Source organism: Eptatretus burgeri, chromosome 10, assembly GCF_056783735.1.
Source record: "Eptatretus burgeri isolate ZD-2024b chromosome 10, Ebu_testis_v1, whole genome shotgun sequence".
In the NCBI taxonomy this organism is placed as follows: domain Eukaryota; kingdom Metazoa; phylum Chordata; class Myxini; order Myxiniformes; family Myxinidae; genus Eptatretus; species Eptatretus burgeri.
In genome coordinates this window covers 28,506,378-28,523,539 of record NC_140970.1, presented here as the reverse complement: position 1 = coordinate 28,523,539, position 17,162 = coordinate 28,506,378, and the positions used below count along the sequence as shown (strand labels likewise).

Below are 17,162 nucleotides of genomic sequence, written 5' to 3'. Positions count from 1 at the left end.
GATTGGTCTTTGTATTCCTTTTTACCTTGAGGTCGCCGCAGTTCTGGTGTTCTTTGTTGTCGGTGTGTATTGCACGATGACATAGCGACAGATTTTGTACGTCGCAACATGGTCATTTCAGCACTGCACGTCCGAACGGGAAACGAAGTATCGCGAGAGTTGACGATGTTAACCCTTCCTTGGTTCATGTTTTTTTGGGGATTTTTTTCATCGTGCCTCGTTAGAATTCATCAGATGTAAGCGGTGAATCCGGGCAGTGCGTCAAGGAAACAGTTTACAATATTAGAATGAAAGAGGAAAGGTGAAAATCCCGGAAGTTCGCATTAAGGAAGTGATTGGCGATCGTAATGATGAAAGACAGACTTGCTGAGCTCCAGGATCAAGCGCCAGAAACTCAATCGTTTCTTGGGGTAACGAACACTGGACACCCGGAGTTAGTGTAGTGAAATGTATGAGTTTATCACCGGAGAGAGAGATGAGGATGGGAGTTTAATGGGGTTTGAAGACACGGGGACACTTGAGGGGACGGACCGACGAGACGGGGAACGTCGCCACGATTAGCGGGTAGGCGCTGATAGTGCGAGGGCGCAGCAACGTGTGGGGCACGTCCCGTGAGTGGACTGTGTAGGGGCACGTCCCGTGAGTGGACTGTGTAGGGGCACGTCCCGTGAGTGGACTGTGTAGGGGCACGTCCCGTGAGTGGACTGTGCAGGGGCACGTCCCGTGAGTGGACTGTGCAGGGGCACGTCCCGTGAGTGGACTGTGTAGGGGCACGTCCCGTGAGTGGACTGTGTAGGGGCACGTCCCGTGAGTGGACTGTGCAGGGGCACGTCCCGTGAGTGGACTGTGTAGGGGCACGTCCCGTGAGTGGACTGTGCAGGGGCACGTCCCGTGAGTGGACTGTGTAGGGGCACGTCCCGTGAGTGGACTGTGTAGGGGCACGTCCCGTGAGTGGACTGTGTAGGGGCACGTCCCGTGAGTGGACTGTGTAGGGGCACGTCCCGTGAGTGGACTGTGTAGGGACACGTCCCGTGAGTGGACTGTGTAGGGGCACGTCCCGTGAGTGGACTGTGTAGGGGCACGTCCCGTGAGTGGACTGTGTAGGGGCACGTCCCGTGAGTGGACTGTGTAGGGGCACGTCCCGTGAGTGGACTGTGTAGGGGCACGTCCCGTGAGTGGACTGTGTAGGGGCACGTCCCGTGAGTGGACTGTGTAGGGGCACGTCCCGTGAGTGGACTGTGCAGGGGCACGTCCCGTGAGTGGACTGTGCAGGGGCACGTCCCGTGAGTGGACTGTGTAGGGGCACGTCCCGTGAGTGGACTGTGTAGGGGCACGTTCCGTGAGTGGACTGTGCAGGGGCATGTCCCGTGAGTGGACTGTGTAGGGGCACGTCCCGTGAGTGGACTGTGTAGGGGCACGTCCCGTGAGTGGACTGTGTAGGGGCACGTCCCGTGAGTGGACTGTGTAGGGGCACGTCCCGTGAGTGGACTGTGTAGGGGCACGTCCCGTGAGTGGACTGTGTAGGGGCACGTCCCGTGAGTGGACTGTGCAGGGGCACGTCCCGTGAGTGGACTGTGTAGGGGCACGTCCCGTGAGTGGACTGTGTAGGGGCACGTCCCGTGAGTGGACTGTGCAGGGGCACGTCCCGTGAGTGGACTGTGTAGGGGCACGTCCCGTGAGTGGACTGTGTAGGGACACGTCCCGTGAGTGGACTGTGTAGGGGCACGTCCCGTGAGTGGACTGTGTAGGGGCACGTCCCGTGAGTGGACTGTGTAGGGGCACGACCCGTGAGTGGACTTGCTCTTACAGGAGTAAGACCCGCGGGTAGGCAGTGGTGCTGGGGCACGGGTACTCCGCTCGCGGAAAGGCGGCACAGATACTTGGCTCGCGGGAAGACAACAGCTGTACTCTGATCGCGGCGAGGTTTCACAGGGACATGGTTTGCATCAGGGTGCCACAAGGACACGGTTTGTGGCGAGTTGTCATTGCGACACGGTTTGCAGTGAGGTGCCACAGGGACATGGCTCAGAGGGAGTGGCCATGTGGGCATTGCTTGTTTGGAGGGGGTTTGGGTCATGGAGAGGCATCACATGGATACCGCTCAGGGGGAATGGCTCCCTTGGAGTGGGGCACGTGTTCTCAGCTCGCTGGGAGGTGGCACGAGTGCTTGGCGAGGATAGGGAATGGCTCACAGGGAAGTGCTGCAGTGGCATGGCTCGTGGGGACATGGCACTGGTGCTCGGCTTTTGGGGAGATAGCTCGTGGTAACGGCTCGCTGGGGTATCGCACGTTGAGACGGATCGTGTGGAGGCGCACAGGCAACTTTCCGCTGGGGGTGCGGGCATTCGGCTCAACCACATCGAGAGTGGGGTTGAGCATTTTGTGAGAGATCTGAGGTCTATTTTTGTTGTATTTTTTTTTTAAATAGGCTGTTTTTTTAATTCTTTTACTATTAATCATTCTGTGTTTCTGATGAAGATATTAATATCAAATTGGTAGTCGAAGACTGGTGTTGTAAGGGAGATTTAATTGTCTTTCTTTCTTATTCTTGTTTGTTTGTTTTTCCTTCCACTTGCAGGCTGAAAGTACTCGTAATGTGCCTGATGACGAAGATGCATCAACAAACGCTTTCTTTGCCAAAGTATTGCATTTGTTTCTCATAGCTACCTGTCTGCTCATTCACCTTTTTGTACCCCATCTTCTCACTGTTGTGTCTTCCTGCCACTCCAACCCCCTCACTCCTCTCCATTAACCCATCTACCCTTCATTCAGCCAGCTTGTTCTGATGTTTATCTTGTTAAAACTTTATATCCCGATTCAGGTGGACAGGATGTCTGAAGACTTGGCGGGGCTGGAGATATTGGTGAATAGGCTGCAAGATATCCAGCAGAATGTTTTGACTGACTTGCAGCCAAAAGAAGGTCAGAAGGGGTTGTAGGGAAAGTGGTGCACTTGGGTGAATTGGTGAAATAAATGTATCGGTCATTTACTCCTCAGGTGATAAAAAGGAACTGCATCGGTTGAGATCAGACATACTGTCATGCTGCCAACGACTTAGCAGAGACCTGAAAGGTAATGTGGCTTCGGACGATATTTGGACTTCAATATGCATCTTCATTTGACACGAGCAGAGTTTGCATTCTCCTGTTAATCCATGTCTTTGTTTGCTCAGATCTGGAGAAGTCCATTGAAGAGGGTGGCGCAGCAAACCAGACGGAAGCAAAAATAAGAGTAACACTTGTAAGAATGCAGTTTCACACGAGCTTATGATGTTTTTTTTGATTTTTTGATTTTTTTTGATTTTTTTCATTCCGTCATTTCTGTTGTACAATTGTAAACCTCAAGGAGCAGCTTTGACTTGAATTGCACAAAGACGTCATGTCGCGGAAGATGCATGCATGACACGAGTCCAACTGCACCCACTGTTTTGGTGACAAGTGCCAGGATGCGTTGTCTCCCTTAATTGCAGAGCTACGTCCACACACCAGCCACTTCTGTTAACCGTTGGTCGTTCCCTGTAATTCATTCGTATCTCATGAAGTTGGTGGTTCTTTAACATGAGGATATTCGAGGCCAACATTTTCTGGCGTATCAAGAAAGGCATTAGGCGTAAAGCAAAGGGAGTAGAGTTTGCTTTTTCTCAACGGATTGCATCTCAAATACTGCGTTTTGGTCACTTTGTTATCGAAACGATGCATGTGCATTGGATAGGCTTCATCAGAGAGCGAGCTGGGTTGTTTTTGGCCAGGTGAGGGTTCATTTACATGGGTAGCTGAGAGAATGGCATTAGTTTTGATGTGGCTTTGTAAATGTACGAACAGTGTTGGTGATGTTAAATTTTGTGGATGGAGTAGTTATCTTCTCTCTATCCAGTTGTTTCCCTACCCCCTCCCTTTCAGTGCATTTCCCTCTCATCATCCGTCACCTTGCTTTGGAAAATGCCAAAATTTGCATAAGGTCATTTTTAGTTTTTGGTTTGCTCCGTGGCAAGACGAGGAGATCGAGCTATGCTGCTAAGAGAAAAGGCAGGTTATATCTCTGGAGAGGGAGTGGCGAAGTACATAACCCAGCTCAGACCTGGTAGATAGACAAAATTGCCTGAAATGAAAATATTTCTGTTTAACCCAATGCACATATTTAATTATTAATTATTTTTTTTTCTTTTGGTTCTTGCCATGGATAATCCCCATGCATCAAATGTAACGCTTGCATCACTTCGGTACGTCTGCAAGGTCAAAGGCAATTAATCATTTGAATCCAGTAATGATGGTGTGGATGACAGGAAGTCTTGCGTTTTTTTTTTTAATTCGACTTGTGACGTGTTTTTGCTGTTTCAGAACACCACTCTTCACACTCGCTTTCTGGAGCTCATGAAGAAATGTAATGAAGAGCAGGCAAAGTACGGGGATCTCTCTCGGGATCGCATTATCCGACAGGCAGATATATGTGAGTGTGTTAGCCAAGTTAGTTTGGGATTGATGGGGACTGGTGAGAGACAATGGGCAAAATTGAAACGTGCAAAGATTATGTCATGATAGGTAATTGTATTTTTGTATTCGGATATTGCTATCTCGTGTCCATTATTTTGTCAGTGTCCATATTATTGCTATCTCGTGTCCATCCGTGTCCATTTGGGGTTGATATCACTATCATTCATGAAGTTGATTCCATTGATTTATTTTTTTAACGTCCATTTCACTTATATCCTGTTGGATAAAAGGGTGCTTGGCTTGTTGATCATGAAATGATTAAATAAATATTTGGTGCAAGAAAAATATTCATAGATTTTTCAGTCTTTCCTTCCATTTCTGTGATTGAGAGTTTGTGGCTGTATCAATCTTGTTCACCCCATGTGTAACTCCCCTTGCCATTCTTCACCACGTCCCTTATCCCTCCAAGTCTTACTCGATTTTGTCCTTCAACCCTGCTGTTGGTATGTCCTCTTCCTCTTTTTGCTGTTCCTTTTGTTCCATTTCATCCTGAACCATTCTGTGTTCTCGCTCCTCCATGAGCCTCGACTCTGGACAAAAAATAAAAATAGTCCCATACGGGGCTATTTTTATTTTTTGGCCAGATGGTTATTTCCCCAACAGGTGGGATGAAAATGAAGGATTAGGGGGAAGGGGCCATGGTCCCCTTCCTGAAGTGGTACAGTCATGGAAAGCACAACTTCAGTTAACAGCATGGTCCTTATGTTTGATGAAGAATTTGGTCTGCATTCTGGCCAACAGTTTCTGAGGAGATTTTAAAAAGATATTACCTGAATTTGATGCAAACCCCTCCTTTTCAGCCTCTTGTCGGGGGCAGATCCAGATACAGTGCACAACCCCATGAGACGCAACTGTTCTGAAGTATCATACCAAATTTGATCCATATCGCTCAGGTAGTTGTGGAGAAGAAGATGTTTTCGTGAAAATGAGGGATTCGGGGAGGAGGCCCCATTTCGGGGGAGAGCCATGAAGAGCACAACTTCAGGTTAGGGCATGGTAACGATGCCTCATGGCGAGTTTGGTCTGGATCTGTCGGAGGTTTCTGAGAAGAAGATTTTTGAATAAAATACCAATATTTTGGGTAACCCCCCCCCTTTCACCCCTTTATAGGGGGCACATCTGGATGGGGAGCAGAACACCATGAGACCTTGCTGTGCTGATGCATTGTGCCAAATTTGGTCCATATTGGTCGTGTAGTTTGTGAGAGAGATGTTTTAGTCACATGTTAACGGACACCGGCGGAGAAATAACCAAATTAATAATAAAAATACACCCGTGCGGGAGTGACGGTCATCTCTGCGAGAAAATATATAGCCTCCTGAAGGTAGGGCAGTTTTTGCAAACTTTGAAGTCACGTGACGTGAAAACGAAAGTGAAATTCGAAAATCCGTCCTGACCAAATTTAGATATTGTCCCATAGATTCATATGCCACAATCAAATTCAACATTGCTTGAGAAATGTAGGAGGAGATAGATTTTGAAAATCGTCATTTTTTGCCAACTTTGAAGTCACGTGACACGAAAGCGAATATCGAAAATCCGGCCTGACCAAATTTAGATATTGTCCCATAGATTCGTATGCTACAATAAAATTCAAGATCGCTTGAGAAATGGCGGAGGAGATAGAATTTGAAAATTGTCATTTTCGCAACTTCAAAGGCCTCGTGACCTTGACCTTGACCTTCGGTGACCTTGAAAGTCATACCATCGTGTACGTCTCATCGACCTCTATCAGGATCACTAATGACCAGATCTCCCACTTCAACTTCATTGTGAACGGACGGACGGACCCGTATTACCCTTTGTCTCACCAATTATTAGGTCATTGGAAATGACCTAAAAAGGATGATGACTTTTGCCATGTTCTGCATTGTGGAAATCGCCTTTTGTATGGAGGGAGTAAAAGGTAACATACAGCGCCTTCAGAGAGTATTAACACCCCTCGACTTTTGTCACGTTTTGTTGTGTTACAACCTAAATTTAAAATGGATTAAATTAAAAAATTGTCACCCATCTCCACAAAATATCCCATAATGACAAAGTGAAAACGTATTTTTAGAAATTTTTACAAATTAATTAAAAATGAAAATCTGAAATATCTCGCTTCGATAAGTATTCAACCCCCTGAGTCAATATTTTGTACAAGTGCCTTTGGCAGTGAGTTCAGCTTCGAGTCTTCTTGGGTATGTCTGCATTAGCTTTGCACATCTGGATTTGGGGATTTTCTCCCATTCTTCCTTGTAGATTTGCTAAAACTCTGTCTAGTTGGATGGGGAGTGTTGGTGAACAGCAATCTTCAAGTCTTTCCACAGATTCTCAATGGGATTCAAGTCTGGGCTTTGGCTGGGTCATTCAAGGACTTTCACGTTCTTGTTCTGAAGCCATTCCAGTGTTGCATTGGCTGTATGCTTGGGGTCATTGTCCTGTTTGAACATAAAACTTTGCCACAGACTAAGGTCTTTTGCACTCTGAAGCAGGTTCTCCTCAAGGATTTGCCTGTTTGGCTCCAATCATTGTTCCCTCTATCCTTACAAGTCTCAAAGTCCCTGCCACTGAAAAGCATCCCCATAGCATGATGCTGCCACCACCATGCTTCACGGCAGGGATGGTGTTAGATGGTTGATGTGCTATGCTCGGTTTCCACCAGATGTAGCGCTTTGCATTCAGGCCAAAGAGTTCAATTTTCATCTCATCAGACCACAGAATCTTTCACCTCATGCTCTGAGTCTTTCATGTGCCTTTTTGCAAACTCCAGGCATGCTGTCATGTGCCTTTTTCTCAAAAGTGGCTTCAGTCTGGCCACTTTCCCATAAATCCGAGATGTATGAAGTGCTGCAAAGCTGTTGTCCTTCTGGCAGGTTCTTCCATCTCAGCCAAGGAACTCTGTAATTCTGTCAGAGTGGTCTTTGGGTTCTTGGTCTTCTTCCTGACCAAAGTCTTTCTTGCCCTGTTGCTCAGTTTGGTCAGATGGCCACCTCTAGGTTCCTTATTCCAGAGTCTGGATAGTTCCATATTCTTTCCATTTCCAAATGATTTAGCTCACTGTATCTTGGGAACTTTCAATCCTCGAGAGATTGTTTTATACCCTTCCCCAGATCTATGCCTCATCACAATTATACGGACAGTTCCTTGGACTTCATGGTAGAGTTTCTTGGGACCTTTTATAGAAAGGCGTGTTTCTTTCTAAATTGTGTCCAAGCAATTGAATTGGCCACAAGTGGACTCTAATCAAGTTGTGGAAACATCTCAAGGATGATCAAAGGAAATTGGATGCACCTGAGCTCAATTTGGGGTACATAGCAAAGGAGTTGAATACTTATTGACGCAAGACATTTCAAATTTTCATTTTTAATTGATTTGTAAAAATGTCTAAAAGCATTTTTTGACTTTGTCATGATGGGATATTTAGTGGAGATCAGTGACAGAATTTTTCAATGTAATCAATTTTAAATTCAGGCTGCAACACAACAAAATGTGAAAAAAGTAAAGGGGTGTGAACACTTTCTGAAGGCACTGACCACTGTATCAAAAGCTGCATCATCACTATTATTCCCTTTGAGAGCAGCAATTCTTCCTGGAAGGTTTTGCTTTGCCCTACCATTGGCATTTTATTTGGCAATTTAAATTGGGGTAGTTGTGGGAGGGTAAGTGCTTGATGTTTACCTGATCTAGAACACTTGTGTTAAAGTATTGAGGAAAGACAGCATGTTTGTGCCTTGTTTGTTTGGTGCTGTTTGTGTTCTTCCAGCTGGACAGACTCTGACTCCTGAGCAGTTGGATGAGATGCTGGAATCTGGAACTTCATCAATATTCACTCAGGGAGTAAGATTATTTTTAGCTTAATTTCTCCCTCTACCCTCCGAGCCCCCCCCCCCCACCCCACCAACTTCCCACCTAAAAGATGCTGCATTAACGGTGATAAACTTACAAAAATAAAGTTTTTGTGTTTTTTTTTAATACAACCTTTAAAATCTTTCTTTTATTTCGATTGATTATATACTTGAACACTGTGGAACACAAATCGCCTTATTTGCACTTTCAGAAACCTTCCGTTTAGCAGTACTTGGACAAAATATGGCATTTTATATCACATGAACCAATCAAATTTGCTGCTCGCAGGCCCCACCCATTTTCTTTTTTTTCTCTCAAGACTGCGTGGGGTAAATTGTTCGATGGACTTTCTAGTTTTTTTATGATCATGTTTCGAGGATCAAGCTGTGATGTTTTTGTACTTTATCGCTTCAGCAGGTTCTTTTCTCGTATCTTTGTTGTTGAAACACTTTTCAGGATTGTAAATGAATGTCGGACAGTCTCCGATTGTGGTTCATTTGTTGTATTATTTTCTGGTATTGTTTTTAAAATCTCATTGAGGTTCTGCTTTATCACTTCTGTTGCTCCATTTATCCCCGGGCACAATGCCGGCTTGCATCTGCTTCCACGTTCTCTTCACTTTTTTTTTTCTTCTCGATTCCCAGTGCTTGGTCAATTTCATAATTTCCTCGTTATTTAGACCAAACTTTCTGGGTACTGACACCTCCATTAGCAATGCTGTCCTTTCCTTTGCATATCTGAGCACAATGCCCAGTAGTAATATCTTTTTACCTTCACCAAAGGAGAGGGTATTGTATTTGGGTCCGTTTGTTTGTTTGTCTGCACAGAATTTTCGTGTTTTTCTCCGCAACTGCTTTTCGGATTGAGATGAAATTTTCACCATTGGTGCGCCGACTCATGTAGAATGTTGTGATGATAATTATAACGTCATATGTCACGTGATGTGGCAGCCAGATTGGAGAAACGGAAAAAACTTTGGACCTCTGTATCTCTGAAATCGCATCAAGCTGGGTGTGCTCTGGCTTTCAAAAGGAATTAGCCACTGTGGCTAATCCAGGTTTACAATGATTAGAATGACAGGAGAAAGGAAATAGCCACATATTTTATTCAAAAGTTTTTTTTTTTAGCAACATGAAATAATAAGTTAATTTTAAGGTGGATGTGTGAGTTTGGTTGGATGAGTGAGTTGGATTGTTCAGATTGGTTGGATGAGTGAGTTTGACGTGTGAGATTGGTTGAATGAACGACCATCAGGGGAGATGGTGATTGTGAGGGATGGTGGTGGTGGTGGTGGTGATGGTGTGTGTGTGTGTGTGTGTGTGTGTGTGTGTGTGTGTGTGTGTGTGTGTGTGTGTGTGTGTGTGTGTGTGTGTGTGTGTGTGTGTGTGTGTGTGTGTGTGTGTGTGTGTGTGTGTGTGTGTGTGGGGGGGAGGTATGGTCGTTGTGCCTTTAGTAGGTGGTAGTCGAGGATGGGGTGGTTGTGGACCAGGATTGGGCCAACCTCATGCCAGTCAAACTCATTCATCCAACCAATCTCACACATCAAACTCACACTTCCAACCAATGTCACCCATCAAACTCACTCATCCAAACAAACTCTCTCATCCAAACAAACTCGTACTACTACTGATTGTGTCAAAACTCACCTGGCAACCACTGACCCAACGAAGCATGTAGCGCCGAGTCGTGCCGAATCATTCCGGGGGGGGGGGGGGGAAATAAAAATTTGAAACGAGAATCATGGGAATCATGCGTAATTTCGGTCAATTTTATTTTATTTTATTTTTTTTAAACTAGAAACTAGTTTAAAACTACTAAAGTTAGTATATATAGGCTTGTACGAAATCACGCGTGATTCCCGTAATCAAAACATACAAAATGGCAGCCGGCTCAACGAAGGTTGAATTCTGTGCTAAAATCACCCAAAATTCGTCTAAAACTGGTAAAAAAAAAAAACCCACTAAAACATGGATTAAACACAGTGGCTAATGGGTGGTTTAAAATATTAGCCACAGGTAAGGGGGATTCGCCCTGTGGCGACGTGGCGAGCGGCAGCGCACACCCAGCCAAAGAAAAAATTGAAACTTGGCACATAGCAAGAAAGTACTCCTCATGGGGAATGAGTGATTTTTTTTTTCATGATGTCATAATTGCATACAGTATGAGCCTGGTGTGTTGGCGCAGTGGTTAGGGCAGCGGCTTGGGATCCAAAAGATCCTGAGTTCAAGCCCCGTTGGGCCACTGAATTAATACACCAGGGGGTTGACTCAGCCTGCCATCCTTCCGAGGTCGGCGAAATGAGTACCAGTGTACTGGGCCGGTGTATACCCCGGTTAAAATAGGTGTACCATATCCCTGTGTCGTAAGAGGCGACCTGGGTTGCGTCAGGAAGGGCATCCGGCGTAAAACATGTGCCAAATCACTATGCGGATCATACGGATGATCCGCTGTGGCGACCCCTAACGGGAGCAGCCGAAAGAAGAAGATAATTGCATACAGTATGTAGAGCGCCACATACAATCAGTGTGAACATTTTTGAGGGTCATCTCGGGATAAAATGGTCCACAGAAAAAAAATTGATGATTTCATCTGTCACATGATTCAGCAGCCATATTGTTTTATGCTTTTTTTAAACCTTCAGAAATCTTCTCTGAAATGGCTGAACAGATCGAGGCAAAACTTTACACATATGACCGCCTGTCCATGAGGAACAAAAGTTTCAGACATATGATGTCATAGGTCACATGGTTTGGCAGTCGTATTGTATTTACCCAAAAACCTATAAAATACTATACTCAAAAGAAGTCCTGGTGAGGGTATGCAATCTGTGATTGCTCTTTTTCTTGCGTATGATTGTGCTTGTTAGGATTATAAGGTGTGTGTGTATATATATATATATATATATATATATATATATATATGTATATATATATATGTATATATATATATATATATATTGTTACGTTTGAGGGGGGGTATGCATTCAAAGGGTAATTAGGATGTTTAATTAGGTATGCCATGCTGTTCGAGTTTACCAGGATCTCGATGTAATAAGTAGTAATTCAGTGGTGATAAGTTGTCTAGTAAATGTTCATTTCTTCAAGGGGGGAGATGATAATTGCCACGTAATTAGATAGGGACACGGGATAGGGTAAGTGTGTCTGCGCAAACCCCTTTTTGGTATTCTCTGGAGACTGGCCGTGACGTCACAGGACAGTGCAGCGGATGGCTCCGCCCCGTGATCATGATTGGCGGAAGGCGATGGCGGTGGGCCAATAAACGGCTCGATTGAAGTGACGAGGACAGAAGGATAAAAAGGTTCTGTTCGGGGTCGAAAAGGAAGAAGAAGAAGATTACAACCAGAACGATCGTGTTTTTTTGGTGTGGAAGCTGTGGCGGCAGAGAGCGTCCTGGTTGTTGTGCTGAATCGATCATGTTCTTGATCGTGTCTGGGAGCCTTGCCGAGCCTCGTGCCTCGCTTTGGTTGGCTCTGGGGTTCTGCTGACTCGGAGTGCGGGGTCGGGCGGCGGGCGGACCTGCCTCCCTCTCCTGCTCTCGGCTTGGCGCTGGAGCTGGTTCCCTGGCGGCTGTGGGCGGACTTGGGCCAGGACCAGGAGGTCGACAGCACCGCGGTTTCTCCTGCCCCCCCCCCCTGGCGAGAGCAAGGCCGGCTCGTCCGACGCCGATCCAGGGACGGTTGCGTCCACACCACGGTCCAGCCTGACCACCAGAAATAACTACGTTTTGTGTGTGTGTGTGTGCTTGGCGCCTTAGAGGGATTGAGATCTGTATATTCATTGGAATTGTCTGTGTTTTTCCCCACGCCCGATCCCACACCATCCCGTCGAATCGCCCCGGATCCCTCTTCTTGCCGAGTCTTGTTATTTCTGGTAATAATAAAAACAAATAAACATCATCAACTCAGTGAAAAGTGACTCGTGCCACCTTCCTCGTCCCGTTTGCGGTAGAGCGATTAGAACCGCCATGTTTGGGTTATAAACAAATAAATCGCCTCCATCGTTTCGGCTCATTCTACGTTGGCGGGACTGTTCAAGTCCCGTGGACGTCACAATATATATATATATATATATATATATATATATATATATATATATATATATATATATATATATATATATATATATATATATATATATATATACAGTAATCCCCCATTTCTCGCGGGAGTTACGTTCCAAACCTCCCCGCGCTAAGTGAAAATCCGCGATGAATGGACGCCTCCCCAAAAAATCGACTCGTCTGGTCTGGTCAGTTTGGGAGTGATTGGGTTTGAGGTGCCTGAGATCGACTAGTCTGGTCTGGTCGGTTTGGCAGTGATTGGGTTTGAGGTGCCAGAGATCGACGAGTCTGGTCTGGTCAGTTTGGCAGTGATTGGGTTTGAGGTGCCGGAGATCGACTAGTCTGGTCTGGTCGGTTTTGAGGTGCTGGGTTTGAGCACCTTTACCTTAACCTTCTCCTGGAGCGTCCCAGGACCTTCCTCTGGCGCTTCAGTTCCTTGCCAGAAGCCTGAGAAGGTGCAGGGCGTTTGGGTGGTATCGTGGGGCTTGGAGAAAAAAACGTAGAAAATATTCGAAGTTCACAAGCGAAACTTTGTCTCGTGCGTTGTGTGACTGGTCGAGCACCACGCGTTATAATTTGTATCTTATATATTATTAGCGCGATGTACCGGGGGAATCCGCAGAAAAATTAGTTACGTTCCAAGGGAAAACTCGCGATGAGGCGGGGGCGCGATAGGTGAACTGCGATGAAGTGGGGGTTGACTATATATTTATATATTTATATATATATATATATATATATATGTATATATATATATATATATATATATATATATATATATATATATATATATATATATATATATATATATATATATATATTGTGACGTTCACGGGACTTGAACAGTCCCGCCAACGTAGAATGAGCTGAAACGATGGAGGCGGTTTATTTATTTATAACCCAAACATGGCGGTTCTAATCGCTCTACCGCAAACGGGACGAGGAAGGTGGCACGAGTCGCTTTTCACTGAGTTGATGATGTTTATTTGTTTTTATTATTAACCAGAAATAACAAGACTCGGCAAGAAGAGGGATCCGGGGCGATTCGACGGGATGGTGTGGGATCGGGCGTGGGGAAAACACAGACAATTCCAATGAATATACAGATCTCAAACCCTCTAAGGCGCCAAGTACACACACACACACACACACACACACACACACACACACACACACACACACACACACACACACACACACACACACACACACACAACGTAGCTATTTCTGGTGGTCAGGCTGGACCGTGGTGTGGACGCAACTGTCCCTGGATCAGCGTCGGACGAGCTGGCCTTGCTCTCGTCAGGGGGGCAGGAGAAACCGTGGTGCTGTCGACCTCCTGGTCCTGGCCCAAGTCCGCTCACAGCCACCAGGGAACCAGTTCTGGCGCCAAGTTTCGAGCAGGAGAGGGAGGCAGGTCCGCCCGCCGTTCGACCCCATACTCCGAGTCAGCAGAACCCAAGAGCCAGCCAAGGTGAGGCACGAGGCTCAGCAAGGCTCCAAGACACGATGAAGAACACGATCGAATCAGCACAACAAGTACGCTTCCCGCGCAACAGCCTCCACACCAAAAAAACACGATCTTTTTGTCCCGATCTTCTTCCTCTTCCTTTTCGACCCCGAACAGAACCTTTTTATCCTCCTGTCCTCGTCACTTCCAATCGAGCCGTTTATTGGCCCACCGCCGTCGCCTTCTGCCAATCGTGATCACGGGGCGGAGCCATCCGCTGCACTGTCTTGTGACGTCACGGCCAGCCTCCAGAGAATACCAAAAGGGGTTTACGCAGACATACTTACCCTATCCCGTGTCCCTATCTAATTACGTGACAATTATCATTTCCCCCTTGAAGAAATGAACATTTACTAGACAACTTATCACCACTGAATTGCTACTTATTACATCGAGATCCTGGTAAACTCGAACAGCATGGCATACCTAATTAAACATCCTAATTACCCTTTGAATGCATACCCCCCCCCTCAAACGTAACACTGCCCCCTCCTCTGGTACTGCAGCTCCTGCAAGGTATATCACAGGCGCTACCGTACCAGCCTTAACACTTACTGACTCACACCTAATTAACCTAACGAAATAAAGTAGGAGGGGCAATGGGCAGCGAGTCGCAGCTAACTTACCTATCCTGCTTAATGTACTACCCCCTTATGGCCTTATCCTCGCCTAAACAATCATTCGTTTTTGTTTTTTTTTGTTTGTTTTTATTTTATCACATGAGAGCACTGAGCGAAGTTGCACTCCATCTTCTGGATCATCGCTCTTGCCCAACACTCTTCCAGTGATCTGGGGAGGGGAAACAAAAGGTTCCACAAAAACACAACACTTGTACTTTACATTCCTACTCTAAGCCTTAACGACACTATTCACAGGATATTTACACTTGACCGCCTCCCCCAGTGGATGCTAATAGACCCAGCGTTACCTGGGGAGCCAATTTTCAAATTTGCTTGCCCCAAAATTATGCGGACATCATGCCCTTGCTGCACATGTCAAGTTGTGCGGGATTGAGTGGGACTAATACATCTTCACAACACTCACACCATGGTCATCATCACATTTCTAGGTCATGGTCCTCATTTTAATCATGCAGGCTGAATCCCGTCGTGGCCGTGGGGTGGGTTACCACAAGATGATGGGGGCATCTCAGGTGCAACCATGCCCACAGGTAAGCTTTAGTCCAACCCGGACGTTTCTCCGCCCCGCTCCCTTTGATTCCCTCCCCCCTGGTAGCCATCAGCTCTAATCCCGTACAACACTCTGGAAGGGGTCTCACTGGCTCCTCTGGCCTTCCTGGGTCGCCAAGGTCCTACCCGCCTTGGTCGCCCAACCAGACCCTCTCCCAGTTGCCTCCAGACACTGTCACCATTAGCCACTTGGTGGTGAATCGCCTTGAAGGGGGTCGCAATTCCCGCTCACCGTGAGCTTCAGCAATCCCTGTGGACAAGTACATCATCCCCACCCACAAAACCCACATGACTCCCCCACCCCATCGGCCTTACATGTGACACCTGCATTTCTAACACTTCGCCGACCATGACCTTCCCTGTTACCACACCATGTCCAATAAAAAATCAATGTGTTCACCATACATTTCACTTCTTGACTTAAAACAACTCACACAGCACTTCTCACCCGATCCACGCACCAGCCATTGGACAGCCACTTGTGCCCGCTTTGTTACCAATTACCCACTGTCCCGATTGTCACTCTAAAACCCAGCAGAACTTACAAACCCATGCCAATTTTCCCACAATTCATTTTTTTCCATCAAAGGAGGGCACTTCGCCACAATCTCAGCAGCCGAGCATGGCCGTATATGCTTAGCCCAATCTAGTCTCCCCGACCCCCGACAGTGATCTCCGGACCCGACCTATGAAAGGGCATCTCGGATAGACCTGGCGGTTCAGCAGGAGGATTCACCCTCTCCGAGTCTAAAAGTTTATTGGAGGGTCCCTCCATCACCGGGTACCGGCAATATCGTTGCATGTGTCCTCTTTGCCCGCACCGGAAACAACTCCCCATAAAAGGCCCCCGTGAGTATCGGTGAAATGTCTCTTCCGGTTCCGGACCCCCTCGGCCATAATCGAATTGCTCTATTGGCTGGGCTGGACCCCGCCGCTTTGGCGCACTAACTACCGGATTACCCTTTATCAAACTCGACAGTTTCTGGCAAATTTCCTGAAACATTTGGGTTATGCCAATTTCTCCCAGCCCCCCTCCCTGATCCTGGATCTCCGCCTGTCGGATCGTCACCGATGGCCTCTCTGGAACCCGACCCGGCCGACTCCACGAGGCCAGCCTGGCCGCGCACTCGGCCGCTCGGTGAACGGTGGGTGGATCCTGTAACTCCACGAGCGCTCGGACCTCAGGGTCAGGAAGAGCAGCTAAAAATTTCTCTAGTGCCAGTCTGTCCCATGCCTCCACTGTAACGTCCCGATACGCGATCCTGACTGATTGGTAAATGTCCTGTGCCAGCTCCTGCACTGTCTCACCCGGCTTTAATGTGCGGTGCTGGAGCTGGGCCCGCACCAAATCACAGTTTGCCGCGAACCCAAACCGACGGCTCAACGCCTCGCAAATGTGGGAGCTGGTCAACATCCCCTCCGCGATCACGTTTAACACATCTGCGGCTGGTCCCCGCAACGTTGCCACCAAATTCCCTGTACGTTCCTGCTCATTCCACCCGTTTAGTCGGGAAATGCACTCAAATTGCGTCAGAAAAGCTTCAACGCTCCCTGACCCGTCGAAATTTACCAGCGGGATTACTTTTACGGTGGCCCGCTTCTCAGTTTCTCCTTTGTCCGAATCCGGCCCAGGGATCAAACACCCTTGTGGCTGCGTATCCAATTTCGGAGCACACTGTGGCCAAAGATGTTTTGTGGTGAGGGTCTCATGGGTCAATTTTGCCTCCTGTTCCAAACGTTGAATGGACCGATTCACCTCTTCCTGCAGGATCTTCTGGGCCCGCACAACCTCCTCCAAGGCTCCGTCGCGAGTTTGTAGCTGCTCCTCAACCAACCCGGACACTCTACTTACAAAAGACGGCTCTACCAGGCCTTTATCCAAGACTTCATCTTGGCTCATAATTTAACTTGTTCGTCCAAACGAGCCTCCAATCCTTTTACCTCCTCCGCCAAATTCATCCCTTGCTTCCTCAGCTCTCCCCACTCTTCAACCTGCAGCTGCATACGAGCATCCACACAGGCACGATGACGTTCCAGGCTTTCATCCACTTTATCAACCCG

General features: G+C 47.0%; 1 protein-coding gene across 1 annotated transcript in view; it reads left to right on the top strand.

The window, feature by feature from the left end:
• The first annotated feature begins 173 nt into the window (after positions 1–173).
• The window catches only part of LOC147018177 (syntaxin-2-like), a 23,471-nt gene continuing 6,482 nt past the window's right edge, over positions 174–17,162 (top strand). The window contains exons 1-7 of the mRNA XM_085897614.1: positions 174–410; positions 2,579–2,641; positions 2,822–2,921; positions 2,998–3,072; positions 3,173–3,240; positions 4,338–4,446; positions 8,239–8,312. Of these exons, the coding sequence (XP_085753740.1) occupies positions 348–410; positions 2,579–2,641; positions 2,822–2,921; positions 2,998–3,072; positions 3,173–3,240; positions 4,338–4,446; positions 8,239–8,312 (552 nt within the window). The 5' untranslated portion in view covers positions 174–347. The remainder of the gene's footprint in view (positions 411–2,578; positions 2,642–2,821; positions 2,922–2,997; positions 3,073–3,172; positions 3,241–4,337; positions 4,447–8,238; positions 8,313–17,162) is intronic.